Genomic DNA, 17048 nt, shown 5'->3' with positions numbered 1-17048 from the left:
AACCAGCCTGATTGCCCCCAACTACCCTCCCCTGCTGGCCTGATCACTCCCAAGGCTTTTATTAGTATAAATATGACCCTGCACAGAAAATTTTACTAACCCTGCTTTACAATAAGGGCTTGATGATTGAATCATTGGGACCAGACACCAAGATTTCCTTTCTTTGAATAGTGGAGGGAATAAATATCTTGTCTTTAAGTTGCCCTGAAATTAAAATGAGATAATGACTTAGAAAAGTATAAAAGCACCATATAAAGACAACTGTCTTTTTCATATACTGAAAAGACAATAAAGTGGTAAAATGAAAAACACTATTTTTATTTTCCCCTTCCTTCCTTTACAGCTTTTATTTAAACTTCGAAATTTATAAAAATTTCACTCCAATTTTCATTTCTTTACACTCAATATTATTTTGTATTGGTTTCAGGTTTTATATTAGTTGAGCTTAGGTTAGAAGTTTCCCTCAACTCATTTTTTTTCTCTTTTACTTCCTATTTGTACCATGTAATTAAAATACACACTATGCACCAGAAACTATTAATATCATCTGAACTCCCTTTCATTAATTTTTCATTACATGTTTACATTCAGTTACTGCCATGATATTTTACCCTTTCTACAGGCTTGCTGAGCTCTCTCTAAAAAAACAAATAGAATGCACTGCATACAGGAGTCACATCTTTGTGTTGGACATCACATGCTATTCCCGTCTGAAAAGTCCCATCCACTGATCATCAACAAACTTGAAAGTTTATAACCAAGAAAATCCACATTTATGCCATCTTAAAATATTCCTGGACAGCTTTCTGTCCTAGTTCCCCAAATAGGTTATCAGCTCTTGATTGACAGGTGACAAAGTTTTTGGTATAAGGTGGGATATAGACAAACACCAAACTAGGTCCAGAACAGGTTCCTCACCAATATTTCCAATTATATATGGAATGCATTTACTCACCCAATTCTCTTCTATTCTCCCAACATTGTATTTGTCTCCCCTACATTGATTCTTCTCAGCACAGAATTCCTGGAGAGCTGCTAAGGCATGGGAAGAAAGCTGGGGGACATCGTCATCTTCCAAGTCACTCATCTCACAAATTGTCTATGACCTGCAGATAAAAAGTAAAAGTGCTTCTTCTCATCAAATAATAATTTAAAAATGTTTATCTCACAGTAAAGATACAAACAGAAAGTGATCTTTTTAAAAAGGGAAAACATATTTAAATGAGATCAAACATCTACAGAAGTTGTCCACTGAATTATAGTTTAACAAATGCACAGTTTTCCTTTAAAGGATTTCACTTTTTACAAATGAGATTTTCATAATCCCTTGCTGAAGGAAAATTTTACCATTAAGTATTTAAAGACATTTTGCTTTCTTCTGGTAGCCCAATGGCCATGTGCAAACATTTCATAATTATCTATGTAACATCTTTTTGTACTTGAAAGTCACTGTTAAGGTGACCTAGGGCTCCCTAGTGTTGTAGGATTGATCTTAAAAAAGAACTTGGAAGAGGCTTTCTCCCAGACAGGGGTGCTCCGGGGACCATTGTTCCTATGCTGGGAGCTCCCCTGTTGCAGAGCTGACTGGCAGAGGCCATATCCGAGTCTCCATCAGCCTGGCTCACACTCTTTGTCCTGAGACCCCAAGCCATCCACTTTGCAGCCCTAAGCAAGCTATTTGCAGCAGTTTTCCCACATGAATGGCCTATGCTGGCTCAGGCTTCAAACTCTGCTAAAATCTTTAATACAAACTACAGCTGGTGTCAGTGGGCCCAAAACCTATCAATAAAAACCCCAAAACCGGCACTAGCACCAGCCTGCCTTTCTTCACAGCTGGGCCTCGCCTGGGCATGTCAAGCCCAATACAACTAGTAGCCATCTGCAGATCTCTCTGTAGTTCCTGCCTGGTGGCCCCAGGCTGACTGTGCATCTTCCTGGAGGCCCAAAGCCATTGCACCTGTTGGACAGCTTCAGACCATACCAGATTACAACTCTACCTATCCACAAGTGACAGCAGCAATCCCACTGTAGTCATAGCTGGTCCTCACAGCCAATTGGCCTGGAGGTCAATTCCTCCCAGTGACACCAACAGCCATCAAGGCTCAACTACATGACTGTGCACACAGGGTGCCTGGTGTCAATGGGCCCATCTACAGTGCCCAGCTCAGTGCCTGGGGAGGCTGAGCCACTGGGCTCTATAGGACACCTAATACACAGGCCACTCTACCAATTCCAGAAGACATAGCAGCTCTACTTAATATCTAAAAACGAGCAAAGGGAATCCACCAAAATCAAAGACAAAGAAACATCATAAATGAAAAAAATGGGAGAAAGCAAACTACTGGATACAGAGTTCAACACCATGGTTGTAACATAAGGTTACTCAAGGATCTTCATGAGAGCTTCAAGGGACTTAGTGAGACTTTCAAGATTCTTAGTGAGAATTTCAAAGCCATGAAAAAGGACCAATCAGATATTAAGAATACACTAAATGAAATAAAGAAGAATTTACAAGGATTCAACAGTAGAATAGAGGATCTGAGAATGAAGTCAATGATTTGGAATATGAAGAAGCAAAAAAAAACCAACCAATTAGAAGAGCAAAAAGAAAGGATCAAAAAATATGAAGATAGTGTAAGGAGTCTCTGGGACAACTTCAAGCAATCACATTTACATTATTGGGTGCTAGAAGGAGAAGAGAGAGAGCAAGATACTGAAAACTTACTTGAAGAAATAATGAAAATATTTCCTTACCTGGTGAAAGAAATAGACTTACCAGTCCAGAAAGCACAGAGTCCCAACCAAGATGAACCCAAAGAGGCCCACACCAAAACACATCATAATTAAAATGCCAAGTGTTAAAGACAAAGATGGACTCTTAAAAGCAGCAAGAGAAAAGCAGTTAGTTACCACATGTGACTGTCAGCTGATTTCTCAACAGAAACGTTGCAGGCCAGAAGGCAGTGGCAAGAAATATTTAAAGTGATACACACCACTAAAGTTTAAATTAAATGAACTTTAAATTTTAATGTGCTAATTTTTTTACTTGTCACATCTTTAGCAGTAGTAAAATTCTAAGTAGATTTGTGAAACTGCTATGAAAGAGATTTTCATGTACAAAAGAGTTGAGAAGTGCTGTGTTATATTATCGAATTGACAGTGAGACTTATGTGGCACTCACAGAAGAATCAGGCAAGATTTGTCCCTCAGGGGAATATTTGGCAAAGTCTGGAAATATTTTGGTTATCATAACTAGGGAAGGTCCTTCTGGCATCTAGTGTGTCAGGGAAGCTGGTCAACTCCATACAATTGATAGGACAACCCTCCACAAAAAAGAACTATGTGACCAGAAATGTCAACAATGATAGGAGGTTAAAAAACTGCTCTACTATGATGATGTGGTGAATCTGCATTTAGAGCCATGGATCAGAGTAAAGAGCATGTGTGGATGGAGGATAAAAGTGAGGCCACAGGGGGTTTACTTTCACCTTGAGGGAGAAAATTGCAGAAGGAAAAGCATGAAGATGATGGAACAGCATGGTAAAGTAATGGGCACAATCACGCACAGCCTAAATAGGGGTGAGGAGGATCCTAATGGGCTGTATGATCACTTTCTATTTCTTTACATAGCAGCTGACTAATGTGGTCTACAAAGAAATGTGTAAAATTCTTCAGTTTCCATATATGATCTTTGCTTAAAGCAAGGCCCACTCTCCCACCCCCGCTGCATAATTGTATAGGCTCCCACCCTGGCCGGTTTGGTTCATTGGTTAGAGTGTCACCCGCACACCAAAGGGTCACAGCGTGGATCTCAGATCAAGGGCAGGTACCTGGGCTGCAGGTTGGATCTGCCCTGCAATAGGCAATCAATGGATGTATCTCTCTCACATCAATGTTTCTCATTCTCTCAATCTCTCTCACTCTCTCTCCTCCCTCCTCCCACTCTCTAAAAATCAATGGAAAAAATATCCTCTGGGAAACAACCAAGATGGTGGCATAGTAAACACCTGTACTTGCTGCCTCTCACAACTACAGCAAAACTACAACTAAGAGAAAAAATAAACATCACCCAGAACCACCAGGGGAAACCTGGCTAAGTGGAAGTTCTACAACTACGATAGTAGGAAAGAAAAAGTGCATTGAGACTAGTAGGAGGTGCGGAGGTGTGGAGATGTGGAGGCAGGCGCGAAATGGGCTGGCAGCTTGGTGCGCTGTTGTCTTTATCCGGTAGGAGATACAAACTCCCAATTGCTCTGAACTCTAGTGCGGGGCGAGACTCTGGGGACCAGACTCATATGGGGAGAAACTGGGCTGTCTGGTATCAAGCAGGAACATGAGGGTGGCTTTCTATCAGAGGTGTTCCTGCACGGGGCAATGGGACGCAGAGATGTGTGGCAGGGCTGATTGGTAGCCATTGCTGTTTGCTGTGCCCTGCTGATTCCCTGAGACCCCACCCCACCCAATTTACAATCCCACCCAAGCTGTGCAAAGCAACTTTTGCATATGAATGGCCTGTCCTTTTGCAACCTAAAACCTAACAAATTGAAGCTGGGTCAGAGAGCTCCAAAGCTTGCAAAAGAAGGCCTAAGGCCCAGCAGCAGCAGCCTGCATTGCTTCACAGCTGGGCCTCATCTGGGCACCTCCAAACCCCAAACAAAGAGGAGGAATCTGCAGATCTCACTGTAGCTCCTGCTAGGTGGCCTCAGGCTGTGACTGACTTTGCACCTCCTTGAAGATCCAAGAGCCAGTGTACCCAGTGGTCAGAGTGAGACCATTCAGATTATAACTCTTCACATCCATAAGGGATACACTCAGGGGGCAGACTCAGTGAGCACCAACGTCCCACTGAAGCAAGTCCTGCCCCATAAGTACAGCACTTCTCCCATTGTAAAAATAGCTGATCCTCACAGCCAACTGGCCTAGAAGTCAATTCCTTCCAGTGATACCAACTGCAACCAAGGCTTACCTACAACAAGACTGTGCACACAGCCCACAAAGGGGAGCACCAAGAGTGTCCACCTCAGGTAATTAGGGAGGCTGAGCCACTGGGCCCTATAGGACACCTAGCACACAAGGCCACTCTATCAACACAGGGAAGCAGCCAAAATGCAGAGACAAAAAAAAAACATGTCACAAATGAAAGAAAGCAAGACTGGATATAGAATTCAAAACCACGGTTATAAGATCACTCAAGAATCTTCTAGCCGAAACCGGTTTGGCTCAGTGGATAAGAGCGTAGGTCTGTGGACTGAAAGGTCCCAGGTTTGATTCCGGTCAAGGGCATGTACCTTGGTTGCGGACACATCCCTACTAGGGGTGCACAAGAGGCAGCTGATCTATGATTCTCTCTCATCGATGTTTCTAACTCTCTATCCCTCTCTCTTCCTCTCTGTAAAAACATCAATAAAATATATTTAAAAAATAATATTCTAGAAACCACCGATAAATTTAGTGAGACCCTCAAGGATATAAAAAAGGACCAATTAGAAATTAAGCATATACTGACTGAAATAAAGAATAATATATAGTGATCCAACAGGAGAATAGAAGATCCCAAGAATCAAGTCAAAGATTTGAAATACAAAGAAGCAAAAAACACCAACTGGAAAAAGCAAAAAGAAAAAGAATTAAAAAATATAAAGATAGTTTAAGGAGCCTCTGGGACAACTTCAAGTGTACCAACATTTGAATTATGGGGGGAGGTGGGAAGAAGAGAGAGAGAGAAAGATATTGAAAACCTATTTGAAGAAATAATGTCTGAAAACTTCCTTCACCTGGGGAAAGAAATAGGCTTACAAGTCCAGGAAGCACAGAGAACCCCAAACAAGAGGAATCCAAAGAGGACCACACCAAGAAACATCCTAATTAACCTGTTAACTGAGTGGGACGTATAAATACGTCAAACGTAAACAATATTGGGTACGGATAGGACATATGAATACGTCCTTGAAATATATGTTGCGCCCTGAAACGGGCGGGATGTATATTTCCGAACAACAAAGGTATTAGTCATCCATACATGTCTCGACATGAATTTAAGACACAGAGGGAATCAGTATAATTTCGCTATTGAGAGTGGTGGACGTGTTCAGGGTGAGCAGTGACGGGTACGTACTTACACTTACCTATTTTCATATTATATATTATTTACTTATATTTTTTATATCTCCAACCTTTATATAATAGAAAAACATATAAAATTGATCCAATCGTCAATAATTTGTCAGAAAAGTTTAAAAGTTTTTATGTATGTGAACGAGAAATATGCGTACGTACTAGATGAATCTCTTATTATGGAAAGGGAATTTATCTTGGAAACAATATATATCTACAAAAAGAGCTAGATTTGGAATGAAGTTGTTTATTTTGAGTGAAAGCCAATCTGGATACGTACAAAATATAATTTTATACACAGGCAAGGACACAAATTATGGTTCGAACTACCCACAAGAAAAACAATCAACAAGAATTGTTTTGGAGTTAACACATGACTTACTGAATAAAGGGTATAGGATTTACTTAGATAATTTCTATACGTCAATTCATTTGGCTGAACTCTTGTGTCAAAACAATACAGACATTGTTGGAACAATGAGGATAAACAGAGTCGGAATCCCCAGTGAAATAAAAACAAAAAAATTACAGAAAAATGAACATATAGTAAGAATCAAAGACAAACTTATGGTTTTAAAATGGAAGGATAAAAAAGACGTATTGATGCTCAGTTCTATTCATAATGACGAAAAGACAATGATTGAAAAGAGAGGAAGAAGGCAAGAAAAACCGAATGTTGTCCTGTATTATAACAAGAATATGGGCAGCGTAGATTTGGGAGATGGAGTTATGGTGGCCTACACGGCTGCCCGTAATAAGGTAAAAAAATTTTATTAAAAAATTTTTCTACGATTAATTGATATGTGCTGCTTCAATGCATATATTATATACAAAAAAAGATAAAGGTCATTTGGATTGATTACACTTTTTGATAGAGTGTGCAGAGAAATTAGTAGATAACAAAATAGTGAAAACCCACCCAAAGACATCAACAAGCAGCTCTACATCTAAACCATCACGCTTAGTTGAAAGGCATTTTCCAGAACAAATGAAAAGCGATATAGGAAAAACTAAATCCAGGAAATGCCAAGTTTGCTACAAAAAAGGTGTTAGGAAAGAATCTACATACTGGTGTCCGGATTGTAAGGTAGCACTATGTATCAACTATTGTTTTAAAATATATCACACGGAAGTTGTGTTTTGAATTTTTACATCTATATTTCAATTTTTTAAACTCAAAATTTCTATTTTATCTGTGTGATTTTGTTTATTGTTCTGTAATTGTTAACTTTTTTATATTTTTTATTGTGTATAGAAATAAAAAATATATATTTTTTGTAATCTTTATAATTGTAAAATTTATAATTTTTTAATTCGATGTTTCCATTTTTTGTTGGTATTCTTTTCTATTTGTTTGTAATTTTGTATTTTCCTTTGTGCTTTATATATAAATAAACAAAAAAATATACTGACCCATCCTAGTGAAAGAGTATGTGCCCGTTGTATGTTGCGTAATTAAAAAGGGAACTTCCTGGTTAACAGGTTAAAATGCCAAGGTCAAAAGACAAAGAGAGAATATTAAAAGCAGCAAGAGAAAAACAGTTAGTTACCTACAAGGGAGCACCCATACAATTGTCAGAGGATTTCTCAACAGAAACTATGCAGACCAGACAGGAGTAGCAAGAAATATACAAAGTGATGAATAGCAAGAACCTATAACCAAGATTACTCTACCCAGCAAAACTATCATTTAGAATTAAAGGTCAGATAAACAGCTTCTTGGACAAGAAAAAGCTAAAGGGGTTCATCACTGCCAAACAAGTATTATATGAAATGCTGAAGGGTATTCTAGAAGAAGAGGAAAAATAAGGAAAAAAGATAGAAAATATGAACAAAATGGCAACAAATACATATCTATCAACAAGTGAATCTAAAAATCAAGTGAATAAAAAGTCTCATGAACAGAATAAACTGGTGAATATAATAGAATCAGGGGCATAGAAAGGGAGTGGACTGACAATTCTCGGGAGGAAAGGAATGTGGGGGTGCGGGAAAAGACTGGATAAAAACCGTACACCTATGGATGAGGACAGTGCGTGTGTGGGCGGGGTGGGTAGGTAAGGGCATCGCGTGGGATGAGAACGCAGTAGAGGGGGGCCATGGGGGGGGGGGCGCGAAGAGGAACAACTGTAATAGTCTGAACAATAAAGATTTATTAAAAGAGAAAAAAACCCTCTAGTGAGGATTAACAAAAATTTTCACCTTCTCGGCAAGTGATTCTGGGAAGGCAGTGGGTGCAGAGGACAGAGCATTAACCGGGATTTCTTCCCCAGATTTCCTGTCACCTACAGAGAACCCTCCTCCAAGGAGCCCTGCCAGTGCCCGCTGTTCTTCACTGCCCTCCCGTCTTCGCGGTGGGAATTTACCCCGCCTTCTAAAGCGGTACTCACGCTATTTTAAACTCAGATATTAGGTACAACTTCTGTCCTGTGAAATATGATCACGAACGCCGTCCGGTCCTCTGCACTCTGGTCACCAAGGAGTCTGCCCGCCTCCGTCTAGGCCGCGCAACACCCCACGCCTCCCGGCCCCTCCCGGGACCCTGATCCTGGATCCAGCACCGGACGACCCACCACACAACCTCCTGCGGCACAGACTTCGCAGGTCGCCTCCCAAACCGCGCCCCGGAGTCGGGAGAAGTACAGCCACCCGAGTCCACTCACCGCCACGCGTGCGCGGTGGCCAGGGCGGTGCGCGGAGCGCGGGCGACGTCAGCCCAGCGGCCCGCGCCTGCGCACACTCACTGCCCGGGGAGCGCGGCGCCGCGCTAGCAGTGCGCAGGCGCTGGCCCTGGAGGCGCTCAGGTCCCTCCTCCGAAGGTGGCAATCCAATGAAAACCTAAGGTTGTTCAAACGAAATACAAGGAACCTATTTGTTCTTGGGTAGCTGTACATTTCACAAGCATCGATCAGGGAGGACTTCATTGGTCTGTCTACTCAATCTTCTAATAGACAAATCAAGACGTGAGAGGCCTTATAATGTTAATAGGTTTAGAAAAACTTTTTTAGAGTCTCCACTGTAATCAATATCCTTCCCAAACTCAACGTGGTTACTAGGTCCAGCCACGCTCATTTTCCCCTGGGTGTGACAGCGAAAGCAAGGTCCAGCCAGTGAGCAAACGAGCTAGAAGCCGTTTTTACGCTGAAATATGGTTAGCTACTGATTTGGCGAGTTATCTATCAGGCGTAACATTTCTCTATGGAATTAATTCCAAATGTGGGAGACGTGCCGTGAACTTCTCAGAACCTTCCATATTGAGGGCATTCCTTCAGTATAAAAACCTCCAGCAAAGCACCCGACACACAAGCACTTGTTAAACCTGGCAATATCAAATCATAAGTGATATACTTATTTTCCATTCAAGAAGGCATTCAACCTGTATTACATTCTTGCTTTTCTTTCATTTTTTTTTAACCAACTTTATTATCGCGCTGTTTTATATAGTCTGCAGAATCGCCTTAAATCGATTCTGCTTAAGGATATAAATAAATGACTCAGCTGTCAAATAACAGTAATATATAAAACAAGTTTACAACTTGGGGAGTACCATAATTTCAATTATAAATACCATTTCCTGGTCTATGGCAACCCATGCTTTCCTTTTTTGTTTTTCCTTGCTTTACTTTTGATTTTGATGGGGTTTAAGTGATGACAAGTCAATTACACCAAGTATTTAAAAATCAGGTGTAGCTTAGGAAAAGAGCAGGAAAGAAAATATATAGAGCAAACCAAAAATCAATAACATGAACCAAGAAGCAACAACCAACTTTATGGCAGTATATATTTTTTTAACAGAGGTGTAGCATTCCATACATTGGAGACTGTCTTGGCCTATAATTTAAAAACCAAGTTAAAGCAATTTTTGGTTTGAAATAGATTTTTTTTAAACTTTAAGTTTCAATTGTTTTCATAGCATGTGAGATGCAATAGTTACCTTCATGTAGTGTGTATTATGATGTTATTTTTTTTTTATTAAAGTGATCAGGAAGTCAGGAGGTTCAGTTATACCTCCACCACCAGTGCTGAGGCAGTATGTTTACAGTACCACATGAAGATTAATTTTCCTGGTGAAACATTTGCATTGTAATTTAATGGTTCTTACAAATCATAAAAATTTTAAAATATCAAAGGCAATTTGATTCTCACTGAAGTAAAGGGAAAATTGTTTAAGTTAAACTGGACTTGAAAAGATGTTTTCAAATTTGATTTGATTCATGAATTATTCCGTTTGTGTATTTATAAGTGATTTCTGTCCATCATGCTACTCTTCAGAAGAGGAGCAAAAAGAAATGAAGATTACTCTGTAAAGATCTAAGATGAAACCAGACTCAATTTTCATTTTTTAAAAAGAAACCCACACCTGAAACCTTATGTTCATGTTGACCAATCTCAAGCCAATCATTTAATTTTTAAAAGCACCAATTACCTATAAATTAAAGTCAGATTCAAGTGTTTTTCTTCCATTCTTCAAGTGCTTTGTCATCAAATTACTCAAATTAACCTATATTGCAAAGGGTGTTCCCGTATTCTAGACCCATTGATGTTTGAGTCTATTACATAAACTGAGGAAATCAGATCTAGAGCAGTGTAGTAAAGCTCTTAACTTCACACAGATATAAACTTGTTTTACTTCTCCAATTTATTTGACTTACAGTGATACATGAAACTGTCTTTGGAAATCACTTAGGGTTTTTGTATAGTTGTTGTAGGATTGATATGAGTGTATTCAGTAGAAATACCCTTAAGTAGATCAACTTTCTTGTTTAAGAAAGAAAATACAGTGAATTCTCTCACAATAGCACCATAGTGGCTGTGGCAGGGGCTATACAGTCATATTGTATGTGAAGACATCACAGTATTTAAAAATTAATGACTATCAGGTATTAAACTTTGTGTAAAGACACTTATCTAATGGAACTGTGTTCTTAGAAATAATTTTAAAATATAATAGAATTTATTGAGTATCTTCTATATTTTATCAACCAGCGTGTTTTAAATATTTTCTTTGGGAGAATAATTTACATGGAAAGAATTCAATAAGGAAATTATTTATGTGCTAGAATTTAGACAGTATACTGTCATTAGGACTATATGAAATGTCCCAGCAAAAGATTTTCTCATTAATTTCAAATATGCTCTTTTACTTCCACTTAGCTTTAAAAATAAAACCGAACCACCATTTGAGATTACAAAGAATTCATATTGACTCAATCTAAAATCCCCATGTTTACAAAATAAACAAAATGATGCATAATCTAATCAACACACCAAAGCATCATTTCTAAGCCAGTCAATATAAACCAACTGTATTTTTAGAGAGCACAATTATTTTAAATATGCCTTTTAAAAAATATAACAAATTTTTATATTTAGGACCTTTAAAATCATCTATGGCTCTCTCAAATACCAGGTGATTATTAGCCTGTGTCCCCAGATCCTGCGCTTAATAATTAAAGAGAGAAAATGAAAACTCAATACAACTCTGCTTAGTCCTCTTAAACCTAAATTTTCTATATCCACTCTTGGAGTAAAATCAAATCTCAATACAATCTAAAAAATAACATTATGAATAAATTAATATTCAAAGCAAAATCAAGTTTAAAATAAATATATTTTCAAAACACATTCTTTTTTTAAAAAAATATACATATTTTATTGATTTTTTACAGAGAGGAAGGGAGAGGGATAGAGAGCTAGAAACATTGACAAGCTACCTTCTGCACACCCCTAAGGGGGGTGCGCCCACAACCAATGCACATGCCCTTGACCAGAATTGAACGTGGGACCCTTCAGTCTGAAGACCGAACTGAGCCAAACCAGTCTTGGCAACACATTTTCTTTAAAAAATAAAACAAAACTTTTCACCTTATTTAGCTCAGTGGTTATAATGTCAGCCCACAGACTGAATGGTCTTGGGTTTGATTCCTGGTCACGAACAAGTACCTTGGTTGCAGGTTCGATCCCCACCCCACTCAGCGATTATGGTAGACAACCAACCGATGTCTCTCTGAATCTCCACCCCCCCCCCTCTCTCTCTCTCTCTCTCTCTCACACACACACACACACACACACACACACACACACACACGTCAATGTTTCTCTCCCTCTTCTCCCTCCCCCCTCTTTCCTCCTACCCCCCTTACAACTCTGTCTGAAAATCAATAGAAAAAAAATATCCTGGGGAGAGAATTTTTTTAAAATTAACTTTTCAGTAAATAAATTTACAAGATTTAAGATTAAGCAAAGAGTGAGAGTCTGTCTGACACAGCAGAATGGCAATTTTTCACTTTCCCTGAAAGGCCATAAAAAGAATGACCCAAACCATTAAAAAGATTTACTACAAATACATCCTCAACTTCAATGATTTAACTGATAACTTTGATATTGTTTCTAAGACTAAGCTGAAATAAAAATACATTGAATAAATTTTGAATGTAAACGTTTTCTTTCTGAATCCTGAATATTCTATTAGGGGCTGGGTGTTCTCACAGAAGGTAATGCAAATCCTATCTATACAGATATATCGTGTTTTTTTTTAATTTTAAAGTATGACTGTATAATGTCTCCAGTGTCAGTCATTCTATGATGGTAAACAAACTAGCACCATTTCAATCAGTTTCATAAAAGACTAAATACCCACGAACAAATCACACACAGTCAAAACAAAAATGTAATAAAAATATTTAGTTAAATGACACATAACTCCCATTTATAGATTTAAAAATACAAATAAAATTTTACCAATTTGATAGTCAGCCTTTAACTGGCTCAATACATAGCCCTGATTTATTTAATAAAATCCTATTATAGCATCTTTTGAAAAATGAAATGCAACTTTATACCTTATACCTTCATTAGTAATGTTAATAGAGGTAAATATTTAAGCCATATACTTGTCCCTGGGTCTCTCAAAAAAAACAAAACTGAAAAGTCTTAATATAAGTTTAAATGTTTAATATTTATAAATTTAAAAAATTTTACACATGCTGAATGGTAGCAATGCTAACACTTTGTGACGATTAAACCACAAACTCACTGCATGAGACTCCATTCAGACAGCTGAATTGCAACACCAGTATTTGCAATGTGTTATAATTTTATGTGGTAGATGACACCAGAAAGCCTAGGTTCAGAACACTCTTGAGGTCAGGTCCATGTTAGATACATAGTACAGGTGATTTATTTAATTTCAGGCTAATAAAGTTAGCTAACAGTACATACCTGACAGCTCCTAATAGCTGAGACCTAAGCATACAGACTGAAAGGAGAAGACTCTCCACTGCTAGGAAGGCCTAGGAATAGGTGAGGAGCGAATCCCAGGGGGTGAGGACAAACCCGTGTGCATATACAATAGCTCAGTCTTCAGACTTAGCTATGGAGTTAAAGGTCAGTAACAGATCACTCCCCCAGTCCTCTAGAGCAGAATGGATGCTCATTATTAACTATGTGTCTTTACCTGAACCAAATATATTCTTTGGCTAAATACGTCATGAGTCTCCATTATAATTTATCAGAATTACATATAAATTAAACTGTTTAAAGTTCAATTTGAGTTACGGCACTTCATATCAATTTGAACTCAGAAAATAAACCTAATTTGGACTTTTTTAATTTTAGAAAATCAGTGTTTTCAGAACATAGTTATTACCAAGTCTGAGGATATCCACTTATATTTTAAAATAATTTAAAGCATTATATCCTCAAATCAGCTGTTATTTTATAGAAGAATTTATAAGAAGTTATATTAAAAACTTATATCCAAATCAATTCCTTATTCTCTAGTTAAGAAAAAAAAACCCTAAGAAGTATTGAGGTTCCTGCTGCCTTAACAGTTAATATTTTTTTCAGGATCCAATAAGGACAACTAGCCATCAGAGACAACTAACCTAGTAAGGTCTAATGACAACACCTCTAATGACAGACAGAGGTGGCAAACAGAAACAATAAAACTGTAATAGAAAAAATAGCATTTTAAGGGTTCAACTGACATGGTCTACTAGGATACTAAGACTTGAAATCAACAGCTAGTTCAATACTTGAGAGTTTCATACAAGTATTAACAGAAATGGTCAGAGCAGTTGGATTCGGGGTTAAGGACACGTTCCTGGGCTGCAGGTTCAATACCCACCACGGTGGGATCACATGTGGGAGGCAACCAATCAATGTGTTTCTCACATTGATGTCTCCTCCCCCCCCCCCCCCCCAACTCTTCCACTCTCTCTACTAAAGCAATGAAAGCCCTAACTGGTTTGGGTGAGTGGACAGAGCGTCAGCCTGCAGACTGAAAAGTCCCAGGTTCGATTCTGGTCAAGGGCATGTACATTCGTTGTAGGCACATCCCCAGTAGGAGGTGTGCAAAAGGCAGCTGATCAATGTCTCTCTCTCACTGATGTTTCAAGCTCTCTATCCCTCTCCCTTCCTACCTGTAAAAAATCAGTAAAATATATATATTTTTAAAAAGCAATGAAAAAATATCATTCGGTTAAGATTAACAAAAAACAAAAAAAGATAGTAAGGAGTGTTACTAGGGGAAGGTATTTTAGAGATGCTGGGTTTTGAAATGAAAATTGTAAAAACAGTAACCATCTCATTCTAACAGGATAATGTAATATAATTAGACACATGGCTTACAACGAAGTAAGAATGTTCTTAAAATTAGTTTGAAAAAGAATGCAAAGGTGCATTTTTTTATATAAAATGTCACACTTTCTACCAGACAAAACTCATTGCAGTGTTGTTAACATGCCATTGTCTTCCAACAGATTAAAAGACAGCAAGTAATAAAGACACAACTGTGAAGAGGACACTGAAGTACTGTTCTGGAAAAAACTAAAACAAACAAGCAAGCAATCCTTGTAACAGAGCTACAAGGATGACAGGTGCTGTTATATGAATACCAGTTGTGAAAGTACAAGTCCATAGAGACTGTGCCCTGGGAAACAAATTGGCCCAGGAAAATAAAATCAAATATAGAATAAACTGAAAACTAGACATTAAAGGTAATTATATATGACCAGAAATTTCATACAAGACAAAATTCTAAATAAATATTTGACAATGTCCCTTTAACATATATAAAAAAGGGGAGCACAAATAATGTTCTTATTTTTAAAACACTTTGGACAACAGTCAGTTTTAATAATAAAAATTAATTTACTAAAATTAAGTCAGTGTTCTTGACCCCCACAGGGCAAAAAGCAAAACCTCTAAAAATGAAAAGTCAATAAGCACAGCTAAAGACAAAACTGGACAAAATAAAATTAAAAAAGGACTCAAACTAAACAAATTTAGACTACATCTAAAAAAATTGATCATTTATACAATAGGATACTACGTGGCCATAAAAAGGCTTAAAAAAAAAAAGAAAATATGACCTTTTGAGACAACATAGATGAATCTGAAGGTAAATATGCTAAATGAAATATGCTGGTCAGAGAAAGACAAGTACCATAGGATCTCACTTATATGTGGAACCCAATAAACAAAATAAACTGACCAACAAAATAGATCCAGAGACACAGATATATGAAACAGACTGACAGCTCTCAGAGGTGAGGGAGAATGGGAGGACTGGGTGAAAGAGGGTAAAGGGATTAGCCAAAACACATAAATGCACAACCCATTAACACAGACAACGATATGGTGACAGTCAGAGGAAAGGGAGCACAGGAACTAGGTGGAGGTGTACAAAGGAGGGGGGTGAATGGGAATATCTGTAATAGTTTCAACAATAAAAATAAAGTTTAAAAAAAGATGACCCAAATTAAACAAATACGAGTCAGAAAAACACATACACCAACACCGGAAAAATGTCCAGCTGTTGCAGTTAAGTGGCATCCCCATTACCTAAAAAATGGTGTTGCCTCTTTTTTCCTGTTTGCTACTAATCACATTCTGGTGACATCTTAAGGCTTATTTGGTCCAATCCCAAGTACATATTCTTTTCTTTAAAGTTGTCTAATTACAATGCAATATTATTGACAGCATCTAGGATAATTAAGCCCATACATTTCCATCTAGATAGCAGTTATTAAATACAGATGCCTTTTTATTTCCCAAGGCATCCCTTTTCTACTCATCTTTGTTTTTAAAATCTTGATTATAGTTTTGTTAAAGCCAGTGGGCCTTTCTGGTCAGTTGCCGGTCCCAGTACCCTCTGGCAAAGGGACTGCACTCATCACTCACAGATGGGCAGGGCTTACACCCACTAAGCAGTGTGCGGAGCTGAGAGACCACACATCAAGAACAAGGCAAAATAGTGGTTCCTGGTGCAGATGACTTCATGTTCATTAAGGGGAAATAAAGAAATCTAAAAATTAACACATGGTTCAAAGTATTTTAAAAAATACAATATGCATATTGATAAACAGTGACATAATTTTTTCCTAGCTGTTTTTAAGATGCTTTGCTTCCCCTCTGCTATTACTAGATGATGATAACTAAGAGAAATAAATGGTCCTTGAAGTTCTGGCTCAAGGCTCTGCATTGGTGCATGTCTAAGGTAGAATGCCAAGCTGGATATAACTTAGATGTTCCTGTTTTGGTAATTGTTAATAGCAGCTACACAGTTTCACAAAGTGTCACTGTGAAGGTTCAGTGCTCAACGCAATCCCACCACATTCCAGGGACAGTTAGCACGGATGTGTCAAGAGCATAGCAGGACACCGTCCCTGTAAAGCAATGTCACTGTGCCCGTGACTATGACAAGGCCGCGGGCAGTATTACATGCCTGTGGTTTCCATACTTTAAGGGGAGTATGGTAGCAATACAAAATTTTCTCTTAAATTTACACAACTCCTATGAAACGAGAAAATACTCATTCCAGCATAATTATTTCTCCTAATGCCCCAATGTCTAAAATCTGCAGGAATCAGTCACTCCCATCCTCAGAGTAGAGTACTGTAGCAATGGATATAAAGCTGGACAGAAACATA

General features: G+C 38.1%; 1 protein-coding gene across 3 annotated transcripts in view; it reads right to left on the bottom strand.

Annotated features, from left to right (window-relative positions):
- Nucleotides 1–8862, bottom strand: part of EEF1AKMT1 (EEF1A lysine methyltransferase 1) — a 30905-nt gene extending 22043 nt beyond the window's left edge. Inside the window, exons 1-2 of one of the 3 annotated variants that reach the window (XM_084878650.1) lie at nucleotides 8778–8862; nucleotides 956–1106 (exon numbers count right to left, since the gene is read on the bottom strand). In XM_084878650.1, the coding sequence (XP_084734776.1) occupies nucleotides 956–1087 (132 nt within the window). In that variant the 5' untranslated portion in view covers nucleotides 1088–1106; nucleotides 8778–8862. Of the gene's footprint in view, nucleotides 1–955; nucleotides 1107–8504 lie in introns of all 3 variants that reach the window. The other 2 variants (XM_084878648.1, XM_084878649.1) reach the window with 2 other exon arrangements.
- Between the last annotated feature and the right edge of the window lie 8186 nt (nucleotides 8863–17048).

Source organism: Pipistrellus hanaki (genome assembly GCF_964339955.1).
Source record: "Pipistrellus hanaki genome assembly, chromosome: 3".
Lineage (NCBI taxonomy): Eukaryota > Metazoa > Chordata > Mammalia > Chiroptera > Vespertilionidae > Pipistrellus > Pipistrellus hanaki.
The sequence above is the reverse complement of the archived record's forward strand: the minus strand, read 5'-3'. Positions and strand labels throughout refer to the sequence as shown.